The sequence below is a fragment of the Cygnus atratus genome, chromosome 12, assembly GCF_013377495.2.
Source record: "Cygnus atratus isolate AKBS03 ecotype Queensland, Australia chromosome 12, CAtr_DNAZoo_HiC_assembly, whole genome shotgun sequence".
NCBI lineage: Eukaryota > Metazoa > Chordata > Aves > Anseriformes > Anatidae > Cygnus > Cygnus atratus.
The window spans coordinates 13,367,738-13,385,380 of record NC_066373.1 but is presented as its reverse complement, the minus strand read 5'-3'; the positions used below and the strand labels follow the sequence as shown (position 1 = coordinate 13,385,380).

Sequence of the window (17,643 nt, the reverse complement as noted above, 5' to 3'; positions counted from 1 at the left end):
CTCTGCCTGCTTCGTGCCTGTAATGCGAGAGGCTTTGAAAGATCCCCGTAGCCATTTGCTTTTGCTCTCTCCGCTGAGTACCAAACGCTTTTGGGAAGGGACACCGTTACCCTTGCAGTGCTCTAGCCCTTCGATGAAAAAATAAACACCCCTGAGATCTCCAGAAGATTATGGGGCATAGCAGGGATGACCAGCTTACCTCTGTCCTAAACAGATTATAAAAAAAAAAAAAAAAAAAAGGGGGAAATAGTTGGGAGGTGTTTCTCCAGCTGTCTGTGTTTAAAAATGTGGGAGGGGGAGAAAGGCGTGGGTCCCAGCATAAAGCAGAGCCAGCAGCTTTTGTGTCCCCTCTGAAGGAGCGGAGATGTTCTCCTCGCAGTAGCTCTGTGCTCACAGAAATGACCAGCGAGAAGATTGCATCTGCCTGGGCAGGGTGTGAGAGGTTTCCACCCGGGCTTCTCGAGAGCAGCCTGAAATGTTTAACGCCCTCCTGCCAGCCCAGCCGCTTGTCCTTATGCAGGTCAAAACAAGCCGGGGAGTTGCTTCGAGGGGATTTGGTGGTTGTGTGGCGTAACAGACCTCGCCGATGGCTTGGGATGCCCGCTCTGTGGGAGCTGAAGGATGGGACGTAGGCAGCTCTGGCTGCCCCGGGGGGAGCTGGGCGAGCGGCCCCGACGTGCTCCGTGCCGCCGCCTGACCCGATGCTGCTGGGCCAGCCTGGGGTTGTGGCGTGGCTCCAGGCACGGTGAGGGTGAAGGTCCAGGAGTTGAAAGTGCCTTTTGTTACTGGTCTGATGTTCCCCTTGGATCGCGCCCTGCCTGTGTTTGCAGCTTGGCTGAGAAAGCCTGGTCACGCTGGGGAAGTGCCGGTAACTCCGCTGCACGCCTAATCCATAGCAGGGATTTTATTTTCTCTGCTGTGCCTTTGTCCCTTTGCTGTTTTAGCTTGTCCAGTTGTTACAGATGGCAAGGAGCACGAGGTGACGAAGTCCTGGCAGAAGGTGTAGCTGGGAGCTGGTGCACATCAGCTGCCTCCCAGCTGCTGCTCCATCTCCCCAGTCCCAGCGAGGTGCCCTTCCTCTTCAAAACGACTCCTGGGATGGAAAAGTGCTCGTTGCGGTGGTTTAACCCTGGGAGCTAATGCCTTTAGGTCACCTTCCCTGGTACAAACCAGGGACCGCCTCCGACTGTGGTCCCTATGCTCGTGTATTTGTGCTCCAGCCGTCCTTTGCTCCTCCTGAGTTTCAGAAGAAGCGCCTGGCGCTTCCCACATCTCACTTAACCAAAAGTGCAAGGTCAGGAAGCCAGCAGGGAAATTCTGCCTCAACCTCGTAAAGCAGAGGAGCCAGGTAAAATAGACACTTGCCTTCTGAAGTGGTTACCGGGGATTGTACCGATGCAGGCTTCCCCCTCTGCCCTGTTCTCCGAGGAGCTGAACGCAGCAGGGTCTGCTCGGGTAAGCGCCCCACCTGGGAGATGCTCCTGGAGGGTTTTGCTACAAGGGAGAAGAAAACCGAAGGGGATTTTTGTTCGTAGTGTAAGAATCCCGCTTCTAAGCTGTGCCTTCAGGCATGTAGTTAAATGGCGAGGGCTGTCAGTTTTTCTTCCAGCAGAATTTACTCTTCGAGTCACCGTGTTTAAGTGAGGGAGTGTTGTCCAAAGTCAGTGTGGCAATGATAATAGAGGAGAAAGTACACTTTGGTTTGTTCTTGCACGTTGTCACCAGGCTTGCTATCGAGCTTTGGGTATCTCTGTATTTCCCTTGCTCTGTAGGCAGCAGAGTAAATCAGGGTCCCCAGGGTGGGTTTCAGCGCACGGAGCTGTTTGTGGTAACCCACAAGCTTGGAGGAACCCAAATTTGACTTGCAGACCCGTTCATATTGCCTCTGCCTTGCTGATGCATGAACCAGAGGAGCGTTTTCCTGGAATCCTGAGATTTCTGCCTTGTCACCGTGCCACTATTGACAGCATCCACAGCACGCTCTTGCTGCTCCTCAGGACTGCACAGTGAGCTCGTTCTGTTTCAGAGGCACAACGTGGGCATTCAGAGCCCGTGGGCTGTGTTAAGCCTTCGGTCTGTCTGCTGAAACTCCGAGGAGAGGGGCTGGGTGCCGAGCACCGGTGGCACCAACCTTTCCATCCGACCCTCTGGGCTGGGTCGCGGCCGCGCAGCTGGGTCGAGTCTCACTGCAAATCCCCAGGGTCGTCCTTGATGGATTGTGGGAGGGGGCGATGCTCACTTTGAGTGAGCTGCCAGTCTGAAAATAGTTGGTGGGTTTCTCCCAACCTTCAAGTCCTGGGCCAGGTAACGACCTCAGCCTTTGAGTACAGAAACGAAAGTTTCTGCTCTCGTGGCTGGAGGGAAGGGGCTGCCGCTCTTGCTGGCTTAACCTAAGGCTCAGAAACCAGGAGGCACGTTAATACTGTTTCTGTCTTATTTTTTTTTGCAATGTCTAGCTTTTAAACTACCCTCAGCTGGAGGGGTGCGGAGGCTGACTCACGACTTGTGAGCCCTGGAGCTGGCAGCAGCAGAGAAGTGCCCATGTGCTCCTGGTTACGCCGATGTTCCTGCGCCTGCGGAATCGGGGCGTGTGCTCTGGTTCGCAGCGCTGCTGGCTGCAAGCATGCGGCTGATGTAGGTGGCCTGCCCCGGTCTGAAACGTCGCTGGTGCCAATACATCAACACGATGCAAATCTGCCTCTCGTTAGCTGTTTCCTTCTCGCTTGCAGTCCTACGGGGCTCGGGTATTCAAATCCCCAAGGGCAGAGGCTGTTGGGGGGCTGGAATTTGCCCTGTTTTCATTTCATGTTTAGAAACAGTGCTTTGTAGGGAGACAGTTGGGTTTTTTCTTTTGGCTCCTGAGTCCATCCAGTCCCTTCCTACTCTAAAGAAATCTTGTTATTATCAAGAATCTCTCTGTCCTTGTTCTTACACGAGATTGGGGTGAAACTCATGGCCAACTCTTACACGTGTCCCGGTCTTCCCAGTTAAGGATGGGCTGTGGGAGTGATGTTCTGCCTTGATTCAAGAGTCAAAGCAGAGGAAAGATGGTGGTACTGCATTTTTTTCTTTTGTCTGCAGTGATTTTTAGCTCAGAAGAGCACATCCCTGCTAATTGACCATTAAACGAGATTGCTTGCTGAGGTGTGCTGGCTCGCCGTTTGGATCCTGTAAGGAATAGTGCTCTGATCAGCTGCACGCAGGGCACTTAACACAACCTGCCTAATGACCGCCGGGCTCCCACCCTCTGCTATTAAGGAGCTGACGTTTTGGGTTGAGGAACAAACCTTTGGGGTGGGGGCTGAGCATTTTGGGTTGAGGAACAAACCTTTGGGGTGGGGGGCTGAGCATTTTGGGTGAAGAAACAAACCTTTGGGGTTGTGGGGGGCTGAGCGGCAGTGCTTTTTTTTCTGAACTGGTAGTGTTGCAGACAACAAAGGCTGCTCTTTCAGCTCGAAGGCAGACTTGAAAGCAGCACAGTCTGGAGCTACGTCTTGGTGCCGGAGGTTTCCAGGACTGCGCGCATGTTTCCGCACGTCCCGACCACCGCTCAGGCACCTACCTGGCTGTGCATCCTTTGTCCCACTTGCTGCGCCTACAAGTAATGGGTGTTTGTGTTTACCGAGCCTGGAAAAATCTGAGCCCCGAGGGATTCCGGCTTCCTTTTGCGTTATGAAACCGCTTGAGCCAAGAGCCAGCTGAAGAAGCGCTCGTTGCTCACAGGGATGCCGTTTCCAGGCTCCACGAGGGTTTTGCAGCCGCTGTGCTCCATGCTGGTGAGGAAGGAAGGCTGCTCCTGCTGCCTGCGAGATAGCAGCAGCTTCGCTTCGGAGTCGGAAAGGGCTGGACGGAAGGAGGGGCTAGCTGTGAGCAGGGGCAGGCTGCTTCCTTCCCTCTTCAAATCCTGCTCTGGTTTGTTCGCTGCGGCCAGCCCCAGCACCCCCCTGGCCTGGGAGGTCGGGGCACCCTGCCCCGGGGCATGGGGAGGGCTCAGATTGCTTGGCTGCTTCTCCCCCACCCCGGTTGGTTGTTATACATCATCCTAAAGCCTTAATACCACACGGTGGGCTGGAAATGGGAAGGAGGACGAGGCTGCTGCTTGCTCTGCTGCTTTGGAGCTGGTGCAGTTGGTGTTTTATTGCTGCTATTAAACCTGGATGAGGGCAGGGAGGAGGGAATGTGGCTAATGCACAACACCTGTCTCCGACAAATGCCCGAGCCACCAGAGACCCAGCAGTAATTTTGTAAATCACGAGCAGGTTCTCAGCCTTCCCAGAAAGAAATGAGCGCTTTTAAATGCTAGCCATCGAGTGGCCTAAATTACTGATCCAGCAGATTAATCTATAAATGGAGGTAGGTTTAGAAAAGTCGTCGGAGAGCAGCGTTTAGCGCAAGGTGACTAGTTCAGTGCTCTCTGCCTCCGGTTGTTCTGACCTGACAAATAACGCAGCCGCTCGCGTGTGTTACGGTGAAATATATCATTTAATTGAGGTCTGGCTGAGCCTTTCTCCAGGAGAGAGGGCTGCTGCATGCAGCAACACGCAAACGAGTGGGAGACAGGGTAACGAGAGGTGCCTACAGCCCCAGAATCCAGCCTGCCCCTCCTGCCCCTCACTTCCTTTCCTGCTCCAGACGCACGTAAGCAGAGGCTGGTTGTGTGGCTCGTGATGGGACCTGGAGCAGCGGGTTTCTGTCGAAGCCTGAGTGGAAGTAGGGCTGGTGTTTGCTGAGAGGGGTCGAGCCGCCACCTCTGGCAGAGGTGACATTACAGGATGTCTGCTTGCGGGCTTCGGTGGCCTTTTATTCGGGAGGGGAGAGGCGGGAGGTGGCTTCCTTTGCAGCAGCGAGGGTAAAAGAGGCTTTTAACACAGATCAAATCCTGCAGCTGCTGACTAAGTTAAAAAAAGAAGCGCTGGCACTCTGTCCTCCTGGGGCAGAGCCTTTTCCAGCTCTTTTCCATGACCCGGGGATGTGAGCCATCCCTTCTGGTCTTTTTTTTTTTTTTCCTTTGTGCCACTTTCTCAGAGGAGAGCAGTGTGAGAGTTTCTTCCCTTGGCAAGGCTCTCACCCTGCTCAGGCTTCTGTGTGCTCAGAGATGGGTCAGGCTGGGAGTGGAAGGAGAAGGGTCCCAGAAGTGGAGTAGCAACGTCCTGGAGGAGGTTGTTGAGGTTTTGTTTGGTGCTGACTCCTCAAACCTCTAATTACAGACCCTGGAGAGAACGAGAAATTCAAAAGCAGAGATACAAGGAGGTACAACTTTGTGTATGACTTAGGCTTTTCACTAGCAGCATGGGTGCCCCAAAGGCTTTCACCAGGACCCCATCCAGGAGCATCACCAAGAAACCGTGCCAGGGAAACGGTCTGAAGTAAAGGGGCAGATCAACTTTCACCAGGAGGTCTGATTTGTGATTAAAAACAAAACAACAACAAAATAAAAAAACAAAACAGCTAGAGGGTGATGCTCAGGGCATTGCCCAACAGATTGGGTCGAGGGGATTTCTCTGGCCTGGAACAGGTCACAAATGGCTGGAAATTGGGCTGAAAAAGGGACAGAAAAGTGTTAAATTGACATGGCAATGTGCAAAGGGCATCAGCCATGGTGATAATCCGAAAACCCACGGCCCTTCTCATTTGAGAACAGGATGCATCACCTTGCACCGAGGAATCGGTGCTACTGGGGACGGAGCGCTGCGTTCCGGAGCTCTGAGCTGGCCACCTGCGAGGTTCAGAGGTGACGTTATTTCCTCAGCGTGCAGATTAAACATTTCACAGGCTGTCCCGTGCCCCTCAGAGCCTTGGGGGTCACTGAATTTCAGCCGGGCCACGCACTGGTGGCAGCAGGCACCGCGGTTGCGGCGGTTCCCCGAGCGCAGGCAGTGGAGCTGCAGGCTGCATTTTCCAAAGAGGCATCTACAATGGAAAGACTTAAATTTGGGAGCCACCACATCCTTTGGGAAGCCGTTCCCATGGTTAATGCGTTTACCACAGAACAGTTACAGATCCCCGAAGGAGCTCGAGGCCTCCCCTGGCAGCGTGCCTGCCTCGCTCAGTGCTGCTGTGCTGCTCGCGGCCCCCTGAGACAAAAGCCGGGCTGTGAAGGGACTGAGTGACCTGCTCAGGGTCAGATGGGAGAGCTGGGGACCCGAACGAAGCTGCTGACTCCGGCCATGGGAAGCATTACTCCCTCCGTTCAGCAGTGGCTGCCGGTTGTCTCCTCGGCAGATGATGCACGCGGGGAGCGCTGCCTTGCCCTCAGCAGCTGGTAGGTCACGCAGGATTTGAGAAGAGGCTCTGGCGTCATCCCAGGCAGAGGCTGTGGGACACTCACCAGTGAATTCCAGAGATGCTGTGTCACCAAAACCCTGTCCCTGAGCGGGGGCTGTGGTCCCCACGTCCCACCAGCGCTCTGGTTCCCGAGCAGCTTTCGGTAGGTGGATGGCGGCTGCAAAACCCGCAGCTCCATTCGGGAGCATCCCGACTGCTCTGAGGGGGCAAAGACGGGAGTTTGTCCCCCGTGGGCCTCCACCAGGAAGGTGACAACTGAGATTGTGGCTGGGAGAGCTCAGCTGGCCGCAGGCTCTGCCTCTTGGGGCTGGAAACCTAAATCTATTTCCAGGGGAGAGGAACGGCAGCACCTCCAAGCAGCGGCTGCCGACGCTGGAAGGCGCTCAGAGGTAGCAGGCATTCAAAACATTTCAGTCAAACCCTGTGGGGGGAAAAAAAAAAAAACACGGGATAATCTTACTTTGTCCTTTTCTGTGCCTTTTGGGCTCTCTGCTTTGCCTTTGGGTTTGTCACTGGGCTGTTTCTGCAGCCTCAGAGGGTTGTATTTGAAGAGAAAAGCGCGCCCTTTCATCAGCTAGCTTTTTATTGCTTGCTTTCTCGTGGGGTTGGACTTGAGGCCTTGTGTGCAAACATCTTTAAAGGTCGTAGGGTGTTTCCGTCCAGTCTTTGCCCCCTGAAATACCTTCTTTGATCTGGATCCCCTCACCCTGCACTGGAGCAGCTCTGCGGAGGGGCAGGTAACCGACTGAAGCCCCGGTGAAGCCGCCCTTCCCAAAAGCAATTAAACGTGATCCAGCCCTAATTCTTGTTTTACGGCTGCTCGTAGCAGTGCCCAAATGTTTATTGTCCCCCGTAGCCCCACACGCTGCCAGGACGGGCTTTCCAGTGGAAGGTAATAGATGATATTCGTGCTATTTATTTCCTTGCATGACACGGCAAAGCAACTGCTGCGCCGGGCGGCTTGTGCTGGTTACTCATTACAGCGATGGGGCTGTGCCAGAAAGCCCTGCCGTTTGCTCACCCCCCCTTGAATATCCTGGGAACGTTCCCCTGCCCCGAGCTTCGCAAACATTTGCCGATGGAAGGCGGCGTGCTTGTTTTAATCAGGGACTTTTCTTAAAGCTGTCGGATTAATCGCTGAGGGCGGAGGGGGACCCTCCCCGCTCCTCTCCTGGCTTTCTCGCCTCGTTTTGATCAAAGCCTGCGCTGGGAAGCTGAGGGGGCTGAGTAGGGAACCCAGGGGCTCCTGCCTCGCGGGGGGGGCTCGGGGCTGTTTTCTCAGCCTGGTTGGGATGCTGGAGCTGCCTTGCACCCTAAAGAGCGACCTGGGAGTCGCCTCAGCTGCTCTGCCCGTCCCCACTCATTCATTGGAAATCCCGTTAGTGCTGGAACAATTCCATTAGCAGCACTTCTCAGGCACAGGTTTTTTTTTTCCTCCGCCGATTAAAGCGGAGTCCCCGCAGCAGGCTGGGGGGCTCCTCGGATCGGAGACAGAGACATTCCCCGCGTAGCTCAGGGCTGCTCAGCGCCAAAATCCCAAACAAAAGCTCTGCTGTCAGACAAAGGAGAAGGGAGCGAGCCTCCGAAGGCAGGCAGAATTCCTCCTCGGTTTGCCAGCAATTTCTTTCTAACTGTGCTTTTTTTAAGGGCCGGTCACCAATTCAAAGCCACGTCATTTCTCAGACGAAGATGTCAATGTTTTTAAGGTCTCACGGTGAAATAATTTCAGTGCCGCCGGTTGCAGCAGCTCTGACTGTTCTCAAACAAATGCCTTTTAAGATAAAAAACGGCCTGTGCTTGGTCCCAGCCCAGAGCTGTGGTCGTGGCTGTTTTAATTTGAAACGTCTCAGCTGAACCCAGTGAGGTCAGAGGGAGCTGCAAGCGTCTGAAAGGCAAGTCGCACTTATTTCGGTGCCGAGCCACGGGCACAGCACGGGGTGTAGCTCCAAAATGTCCCCACGTGTGCCCCGAGCTGCAGCCTGCTGAGGATGATGTGCTGGGTTCTGAAGTTCTTTACAGAACTTTACAGAACTTCAGGAACAGACCCAAACCTTCAGAACTAACCTGAAATATCTACGGAGAGCACGCATAACAGCATTCAGTAAAAGGAAGAGGTGCAGGCAGTGCTTTGCAGGTTCAGATTAGTCCACGTGAGAACAGTTTGGGAGTTGTGATGCCTGTATGTTTTTCTAACGTGAAGGATTTTAATGATTATTTTCCCTGTTCTCTCCCCCCTCAGCTACCATAGGCCTACCCTAAGCCCAGCTTCACCAGGTTTTTGCACATCATCATAAATAGGAATTATTAGAGCACGTGCAGAGCTCGCTTAGGAACTGGTTGGCGCGCAGAAGGTGCATCCCCGTAACACAAGGCACGGTCGGGTGCGTGCTGCTGAGTCTGCAGAGTCTCTGCCAGCCCGGGACCTGACCCCATCAGTGTTCCCAAGTGGCAAATGCGTTGGGGGAGCCCGCTGGTGGAACAGCCTCCGTCTGTGCTGCGCTGGAGGGGAGCCAGCCCCGGCTCCACAATGCCACCCTCAGGGGGCAGGTGCGAGGCTCCGCCGGCACAGGGGGGCCTTGTGCCACCCCTGCCTCGTCCCCGACGCTGCCCTGCGGTGACAGCCCCTGTGCTGCCCTGCTCCCCCAGCCCAGCCCTCCTTTGTTGACAGCGAGCCCGTCTCCAGGCCCGAGGAAAATACGGGGCTTCCTCTGGCTCCTGGAGGCAGCAGCGCCTTCACAAAGGCTCCGGGCCCCAGCAGGAAGCCCCGGTCCCTTCCCTAACAAGGTTTTCCTGCCGATAAGGGGACCGGCAGGTCGGGGGCCCTGGCTGAGCCAGCGAGCTCCCCAGGGGCTGCGTGGGGCTCGGACGTGTCCCCCCGAGCCTGCCAGATGGGACTCCAGCCCCTGCCTGCCCCTCCGGGGTGCTTGTGGGGTGCTGCCCGCTCACGGGAAGGCTGGATGGGCACAGCACCCCCTCTGTCCCTGCCCGCGGTGTACGTGGAGACCCAGCTCTGCCTTTGTGCTGGGAACATCTGCGTTTGCGTGTATTTTCCCTGGGGTCCTCCCCCGCTTTGGGGAGTGGACCGGAAAACGAGGTGGTGGCACTGCGTCTGTGCCATCTTGTCGTGGAGCGAAGCAGGGCTTAGTCTGTTTTTTCCGGCCATGTAATTAGGAAAGGCTTATCCAGCACAGCTCCTGACAGGGAGACAAGCACGAGGCATTGTACATCAGGGAATATCCTAGAAAAGCCACGCGCTGGGGTCTCCCAGCACCCCGCTGCATGATGCTCTGCAAGGCCCTTCAGTCGCAAGCTTTTTCCCCGTTCAGGAAGGGATGCCACGTGGGGACAAAAAGGAAACCTAGCTGAGCTTTGCCTGGGAGCTTGCTGTGTCCTCAGGGTGATGCACAACCAGCTGGCTCGCGACCCAGCATGGGAACGGGGCGTTGCGCAGCATTGTGGTTACACAGGGTGAGGAATGGGAAGAGCTGGGTGGTTTTAGGGTCTGGAGAGGACAAAGACCTGTGTCACCTCCCTGGGGGATGCCCCTGGGAGCTGGCACCAGGCGTCCTGCTGCAGCCTGCTCCCTCCAGCCGGAGCTTTGGGAGCTAACGCCACGTGCTGCCCTTCGTGCCGTGCGCCCGCCTTCCTCCTGCCAGCGTTCCCAGTCCTGCCTCGGGGCAGGCGGCCGGGAGCGGGGCACGGGGCTGGCACAGGGGCTCCCGGCCTGGCTCCTGCAGGCGTTCCCCATGGCACAGCTAGGAAATGGCTGGGGGACCCAATGGGAGGATGGCAGGATAGGCAATCTGTGGTGCAGCGGGCAGGAATCTTCCCCTTGTTGAGATGAAGGTATTCACTGGCCGCAGCGCTGCCCAGCTGTGGTTAGTTTGTATGAGAACCATTTCCTGCCGCTAAGGAAACTATGCAGCTGCACGGCAGCTCGTGGCAGGGGCAGATGGGAGTATTTACAAACCCTTTAGTGCTCCTCTCCCCGCTGAGGGGCAGTTTCTCACCTGTGTCCCCACGTCAGCGCGGTTGGGGTGACCCCGTGTTTGCGCAGCGCTCGCCGGTTGTGGGCTGGGGAGAGCGAGCAAGTGCTTGGCCAGGTGATGACAGCCTGGAGCACTTACAATGCAGGTGAGCGGCTGCTTGCTGTGAGATTTGGGCTTGCCCTTGGTGAGGGCAGCGTGGGGCGAAGGCCAGGGGCTCGGGAGAGCCAGGGCTCAATGATGACCACGGCGCTTTCAGGGCCGCCTGGCCCAAGGTGCCACCGTTGGGCACTCGCTGGCATCCTGCAACAACGGGAGGGAGGCAGCAGGGACACAGTTCGTGTTACAGCTTGTGTTTGTGATGGGTTCTTCTGCTGGGAGCCTTACAAAGCCCTTCAGCCGTGCTGATCCCCGGGCCCTGGTAGGGCTTCGTGCAGGATGACGGGAAGCTGACCTGAGAGCCACTGCCTCCTGCTTCTTTGCTCATGCCGGATCACGAAGCACCCTTCTCCTGGCGATGGTCTTGTCATTGAACAGCGTGCAGGGCCTCGCGGAGCATCACCAGGTGTTTGAGATGTGTGCTGGCGGTGACAGAGGGCCGGGCACAAAATTGTCTCTGCTCTGCTCTGGGAGGTGCAAAAGCCTGCGAGGAGGGCAGAGAAGGTGATCCACCTGCTCTGTGGTGTCGCCTCCTCTACCACGTAGCTGCAGGGGGGTGCAGGATGCCCCGTGGAATCAGCATCATCCAAACAAGTGGGCTTCTCACCTGCAGCATCACCAGATCCTCATGGACAGAACAGGCTATTAGCCACGCTGCCTAAGGGGCTGGGGGGCTGTGCGTCATTATGGGGGGAAAAACAAACATCTCGCTCACAAACATGGTTCGTGTGCATCAGTGACTGTGCTCTTAGGTGTTGGCTCACGCTGTCTCCCAAAAATGCTACTTGGCAAGAAGAAGGGTGTTGGCTGAGCATCAGCCACATCCTATTTTGTGTTCGCCGTTTGCTTTGTATGTATCGGGTCCTTCTTAAAAGTACTGAGAGCAGGCAGAAGCGCTCCTACTAGAGAGGTTGTTATCCACGAGGAGGATCTGAGGAGCAGCAGCACAGGGTTGGCAATCTGTGTGCTCCCAAGGAGCCAGCAGAAACAGCAGCAGAGGGCTTGTGAGCCCAAAAAGGGGGGGCAGGAGCTGGGGACGCTGCGGGCTCCTTGGCCAACTTGTGGGCAGGTGGCCTTTGGGCACCCATTGTTCGCTGGGGGGGGATGTGCAGTGTCACCACACATCCTGCCACCTGACCCTGCTGTCTTCGCCGCCTTCTGGCCATCGGCCTGGTCTTGTTTGGCCAACTGGTGCTTGGCCAACTGCTGTCTGGTCTCTGGGGGTATTGCACAAAGACGGGAGGTCCTTCCCAGGTGTTAGTCCTCAACAGCTCTGCGCCGGTGCTGTGCGGGGATGTCCAAGATGCGCTGTGTTGAAGGCTGCTGGTCCATGGAGTGGGCTGCTGGGGACAGCGGTGGAGTCCTCATCCCTGGAGGCACTCAGTGGACACATGGATGTGGCACTGAGGGACGTGGCTTAGGACAGGATGCTGAAGGTCTTCCCCACGATTCTACGAAACGCGCAGGCCCACCGGAGGACCGGCACGGACCGGCGCAAAGCTCTGCCTTCGGCTCGCGGCCGTCCTCCGCGCAAATCAGAGCAGGAAACAAGGGCTCGGCGGCAGCCGAGCAGACACAGATCCGAGTGAATCAGCCCCGGCGTGACTCACCGTGTCACAGGGCTGTGAAAAAGGCACACGTCACAGGAGGCCGGGTAGGAGCTGCGTGCTTCGCGAGGCACGCGGAGCATTCCTTCTGCTGCCGGCACCGCCGCAGCTGGAGCCCCGTCCCGGTTTGGACGCCGCGTTTCGAGGAGGATGTGGGCCAAAAGGAGGGAGTGCGGGGAGAGCAGCGAGCACGGTCAGCAGGCTGGAAGCCGCGAGGAATGAGAAAAGCTTGAAAGAGCTGGGGTTGTTTAGTCTAGGAAAGGGCAGGCTGAGCGGGGGGGCGGACCGCTTTCAAAGACATAAAAGGCTGCTGCAAAAAGTGAGGGAATGATCCGTTCTGGGTAGCTACTAGAAAGATAACAAGAAAGCTTACATAAGTGAGAGGCTGATGAAGTCCTGAAAGCTCCAGCGCGTGTGGGATTGGCTTCAGGAGCCTTTCTGAGCACCCATGTTGGGGTGGCCAGGAGAGGAACCCATCTCCCTTTGGCAGCAGGGCTCCTCGTAGCCCTATTTTCCTGCTGCTTGGGGATTGTTCTAGAAAACTTGTGATTAATTCTGTCGCTTTGGAGGCAGGCACACGTTTCCAGTCACCGCTGACCTTCCTGTTACAAGACAGTGATTCGCAGAGGTCGGGGTCGGGCTGCAGGCTCGCACTGAGATGGGAAGAAGCCTCCTTCCTGAGGACGGGAGTAAAGGCGGTGTTCACCTGCGGTGGGACAGCAAGGGGGCCCTTTGCGTGCTGCTTGTCCCTTCGTACAACCCTGCTGGGCACAGTCATTGTCCTGAAGACACACGATGGGCACAGGGAATCCCCCTGCCAAGGCAGAGCTCACAGACAAGCGTGCTGGCTCGGGGGCTGATGGGGGCCGTGCTTCTTAATTGCGGAAAGTCAGAGCGTGGCTCTGTGTCCTAAATAGGCCGTTGTCCTGGTTCTCATCCCTGGGATCCATTATGTCTTAGCAAATTACTTTCTCTCTTTTAAATGCCTTGGTGATTAAAGATGCCACAGCAGATACCCTTAATGAGTACAAAAAAGGGTAATAACTCCTCTTGTTGGCACTGAATGCAATTAATCAGGCCCCTTTCCTTGCTTTTTAAACAGATGAGGCATTTAAGGCCAAGCAAGTTTTTAATTGGACTTTAATGTCTCTCATTTACTTCGTTTTGGCACAGGCCTAGGAATTCCCACTCCCAGGTTGGCTGTTGGGTTTGTTCAGGGCGATGAAAGGCTCGGCGCAGAGCGAAGAGCCAGCAGCAGACTCGAACACGTCCCCAGGCCGTGCCAGGAGGAGCAGAGCCAGGTCACACAGCCCGGCACGGGGCTGACACCCCCCACCAGCAGGATTTGGGGAGCAGTGCCCAGCGCGAGGACGCAGCACAGGCTGCCCTTTTTCAGCAGGTTGCCTTGCCTCGAAGGGGCCGCTGGTTGCAATGTGCTTAGGGAGCTGATAATGGAGGTACATATTCATAAGCCAGGCTGTGCAGCTTCAGATATAGGGTGAGTTGTGTCTTTTAAGGGATATTCCCGAGCTCTTCAGCCAAGAGCGTTACCAGTGGATGTGTGTGTAGACATTGTTCGTTTGTGCCAGGGATTCCCACGGGAGCCAAGATCTGTGACGAGTGACCTTCCTCCAGCCTGGAGGCACTGCCTCTGCTTCCATGGCCGTGAGCCACCATCCCTTGGGTTCCCCTCGCTCGTGGCTGTCCTCTGCGGTGGTTTGGGGAAGGCAGCAGCCTGCAGCGTGGCCCGGTCCGTATCTCACACAGGGCAGCGTGCTGCAGCCCGGCCTGCCCGCTTGGCCTCAGTCCCAGCTCGGCTCTTCCCCGCTGACAGCCCGAGGAGCGGTGGAAAAGGCATCGGCCTCGGCGTGTGGGAGCTTGCCTCAGAGCCTGCGTGTCGCCCTGTGCCTCGAACACCCCGGAGAAACCCTGACAAGGCTTCCAGGTGCATGCCGTGGCTTTTGTAGGGTCTGTAGTGCAGCCGCCGAGCGGCAGGAAGGCTCCCACCAGCGAGGCATCCAGGGACAACAGCCCCCACTTCCTCATCCTCGCCTCCAGTGATCTGTGAGTGGGATCAGAGGTCGCACTTCTCTGGCTCTGTCTCAGGACATCTTTAAGCCCACAGTAAAACCCAAGGCTACTCAGCAGCTCCCACATCACGCCCTGGCTGCCGTGCACGCTGTGGTGTCTCTTGTGCTTCCTTTGAGGTCCTCAGCAAGGCTGAGGTCCCCTCCAACCTCAACCATTCCATGTTCTGTGCTCAACACCACACTAATAATCAGCCTGAATCACTGAACCTGATTGGAACCAGTCCGAGGTATCGGAGCCCGACAGAAATTTCTCTTCCGTCCTTCGGATTTTCTTCAAACATCCCCTGTGTCTGCCCACTCCTGGCCCCAAGCGGCACGGTGAGCTGCTCAGCACAAACACCGCCCTCCAGGCAGCAGGGAACGCCACGGGGCACACTTGTTGCCCAATATTTTGTTTGGTTTTGCCTTCTTGTTTGTCATATCTCGTCTCCTCCCCCTTCCCCACAACCTGCACGCTCATCTGATGGTAGGTTGGGTGGTTGTGCAAGGCTCGCCTGCAGCCCTGGGGAGCCAGAAGTGGGAACCGAACCTCTCCATCTGTCTCTTGTGCATGGGACCAGGGGTGCCCTGCAGCATTTTTCTCCCCCCTGCGACCTGCAGATAAGGACCCTCAGAGCCGTCATGTCCTGCAAAATAAGGGAGGGTTGAAGAGTGAGCGAGAATGAAGATTTTATGGTGTGATCATGGTGTGGACATCTCGATGAGATGGATAAAGGTGAACAGAAGATGGGCCTGCCTGCTGTGACCCTGCTGGCATGTTGCCCTAGGGCTGGAAGAAATAAGAGGGCCAGGCCCTAGGACACTTCTGCTCCTCTGTCCTGCAGATGTGGAGCTCGCCCAGATGCCCTTAATTCAGGGACTCATCCCCTAGATATACCTACGTCGGGAAGCTGCAACCCCAGGTGACTACAGCCAGCTGTTCTCATGCCACAAATCTCCTGGCTGAGCCTTACAAAGATGTCACTTTCTTTGATTTCATCCCACACAAACCCTGGAATTATTTTTCTTTGGAGGCTCACAAATTACGGAAGCACAAACCACGCTAATGACCTGACCAGGACAGCTCTAGACACGATCCCGAGGCCGGCTGGCCTGGGGAGCGCTGACGGCGAGCAGGCTGCCACTCACCTGGCCGCCCTCCTGGGGCCCCCTCCCCACATTCCCCCGGCTCCCTGGAACGAGAATCATTTCCTCCCCGGCTTTTTGCAGAGGCAAGGGCCTCGCAGACGTGGAGTTATCTCTGGAATGTGTGCAAACAAGGAGTTCCGCGGGATGTTGTTTGCCCCCCTCTCCTGGGCTGGTTTGGGAAGGGGTTAAGGCGAGTTTGTTTTGCTGGTTCCTAGCTTTGAGAATTGTCTTCCCCAGGCAGCGACCCGCTGACCCCAAGTCCCTCTGTGTGCCTTTCCCAGCAGAAAGCTGAGATTCGGGGGCCCCGGCACGCAGGGGTGGGATTTGGGGCCTCTAAGAAGAAGGAGGTGAAAGGCAAAGGTGGTCCTGGGTGGGCTTTGAGGTCCTTCCAACCCAAGCCGTTCTGTGAATAAGCAGGGGGACAAACCTCTAGAAATGATACAGGGGCTGGAACAAAATGCATCGCAGCGAGGGGCATAAAGAGCCCCGTCTGTTTGTCTAAAGAAAAGTTGAAGAAAATGCAGGTGTACGTTCCCTGCGGTGTGTGAGTGCGGTGCTGATGGGAGCTGCCTGGGCACCGAGGGACTTTGGGGTTTAGGATAGGTGCAGCGACCAGAAGCTAAAGCTGGATGAAATGAAGCTCAGAACGTACCGAGGAAACGGTTAATTCCTCGACGTGTTGTCAGCGCTGGTGACGCACTGAGGCTGGATCCGGGCCAGCAAACGGCGCTTCGACCCGAGGACAAAGAGCTGGGCTCAGCACCGAGGTGCTCGGTGCAATGGCTTCGCCTGGTGTGTGCGAGGGGTCAAACAGGATGATTTAATGATCTCCCTCGGCCTGAAAGCTCTCTGTTCTCTTAAGGAGATAAATGAAAAAGCCCTTTCACCAAAAAGCCGGCACTCGAGGCGTGCGTGTAATGAACTCCACCGCTTCCAGGGGAGCGGGCGGGATCCGCAGGAAGCGTGACCTTGCCGCCTGGAGGCTGCCTGGAGCTGGTGGCCATCTGCTCGGTGGCCGTGGCTCGCCTCCGTCAAGGCCACCTCTCCCCCGTGACGTTTCTCAGCTCCGCCATTAATTGTCGTGTCCCCACGCTTAAGTAGCGTTCACCTCCTTGTCTCCCTCAGGGTGAAGAGGCCGAGCGGTATGAGCAGCCTCCTGGGGAAGATCGGCTCCAAAAAGCAGAAGATGAGCACGCTGGAGAAGTCTAAGCTGGACTGGGAGAACTTCAAGGAGGAGGAAGGCATCGTGGAGGAGCTAGCGATCCATAACCGAGGGAAGGACGGGTAAGAGGGGCTTTAATCCCAGCCCAGCATTTCCCTATGGGTGCAGGAACCCCATCGCATGCTGCAGAGTCTAGGAAACCCACGGGATTTCTTAGGAATTCATTCTAGGGTACCTAAAGCTGCTTTAGGCACTGCAGGAGGTCAGGTGAAGCCTGCAGCAGGTACGGGCAGACACCTATCGCTTTGCTCACAGCCTCGTGACTTGAAGCCCAGCTGACGCAGAGCCTGGCTGTGCTTTATCTCCTCGCCTGCTAGTCGGACCAATGCGGCGTGAACCAGTCTAGTGCAGCACTCCCGGGAGGAAACACAATTGCCTTTGCCCTGTTTTTTTGTGTTTTTTAAAAAAGCCTCAAGTTGGGAGGTATGTTTTTTTCGTTCTGTTCTTCAAATGACGTGCTCCGGCTGCGGCTGCGCGCCGTCCTCCTGCGTAAAGACGTGTGCAAACCCGGAGCAGCTGGCAAGGGGCGGTAAAGATTACGGCTGCGCTGGGCGTCGATTGTGTGCACCAAGCAACGTTCACCCCAATGAAGTTAATGGAAGTATCGTAAAAGTAAATGGCGATGCTGTAAATAAAACAGAAAGCTAATAACGTGCACTGCAGGGAAGGATAATGCGATCACAAGTGGCGTGTACACTGCAAGCGCTTTGCTAAGCTCTGGGAAAATGTAACCGCCTTAGCGGACAGCTCATAAAATGTATTTGTATTATCAGCTATTCTTTCTGTCTGCAGGAAAAACTCAGAGCTTCTGCATTCCAACAGACTTGATTTTGTGTTTCAGATAGGTGGTTTATCACTGGTGCTTTTCTCGGTTTGGTCCCGCACCCTCCCACAGCGCCCCTTCTCCTTTGGATCTGCCCAGCCCATGCTGCTGAGTGTGGTCCTGGCTCTGGCCCTTGGCTGCTCGGGGCAGAGCAACCACAAAGAGCCCGACCATGTCCGGCCCCTTGCAGGGACGTTCTGCCTCTCCCCCGGAGCGACTTTTCCAATCTGGAGCCAGCTCTCCAAACAGGCCTGCGGGCCTGCGTGAACATTTTGTACCGTTTCTCTTCCCCCCCCATGCGAGCAGTACAGCTTGCTGCACTCCTGCTTGGAGGCGCCAGCGG

General features: G+C 56.2%; 1 protein-coding gene and 1 long non-coding RNA gene across 2 annotated transcripts in view; one reads left to right on the top strand and one right to left on the bottom strand.

Annotated features, from left to right (window-relative positions):
- CFDP1 (craniofacial development protein 1) overlaps positions 1–17,643 on the top strand; it is a 54,169-nt gene that overhangs the window by 33,727 nt on the left and 2,799 nt on the right. The window contains exon 6 of the mRNA XM_035543474.2: positions 16,381–16,539. Coding sequence (XP_035399367.1) covers positions 16,381–16,539 — 159 coding nt within the window. The remainder of the gene's footprint in view (positions 1–16,380; positions 16,540–17,643) is intronic.
- LOC118246410 (uncharacterized) lies at positions 4,570–6,793 on the bottom strand. Its single transcript, XR_004778154.1, has 3 exons — positions 6,746–6,793; positions 5,652–5,910; positions 4,570–5,210 (listed from the first exon to the last, which is right to left on the bottom strand). It is a non-coding gene; the product is annotated as an uncharacterized LOC118246410 (long non-coding RNA).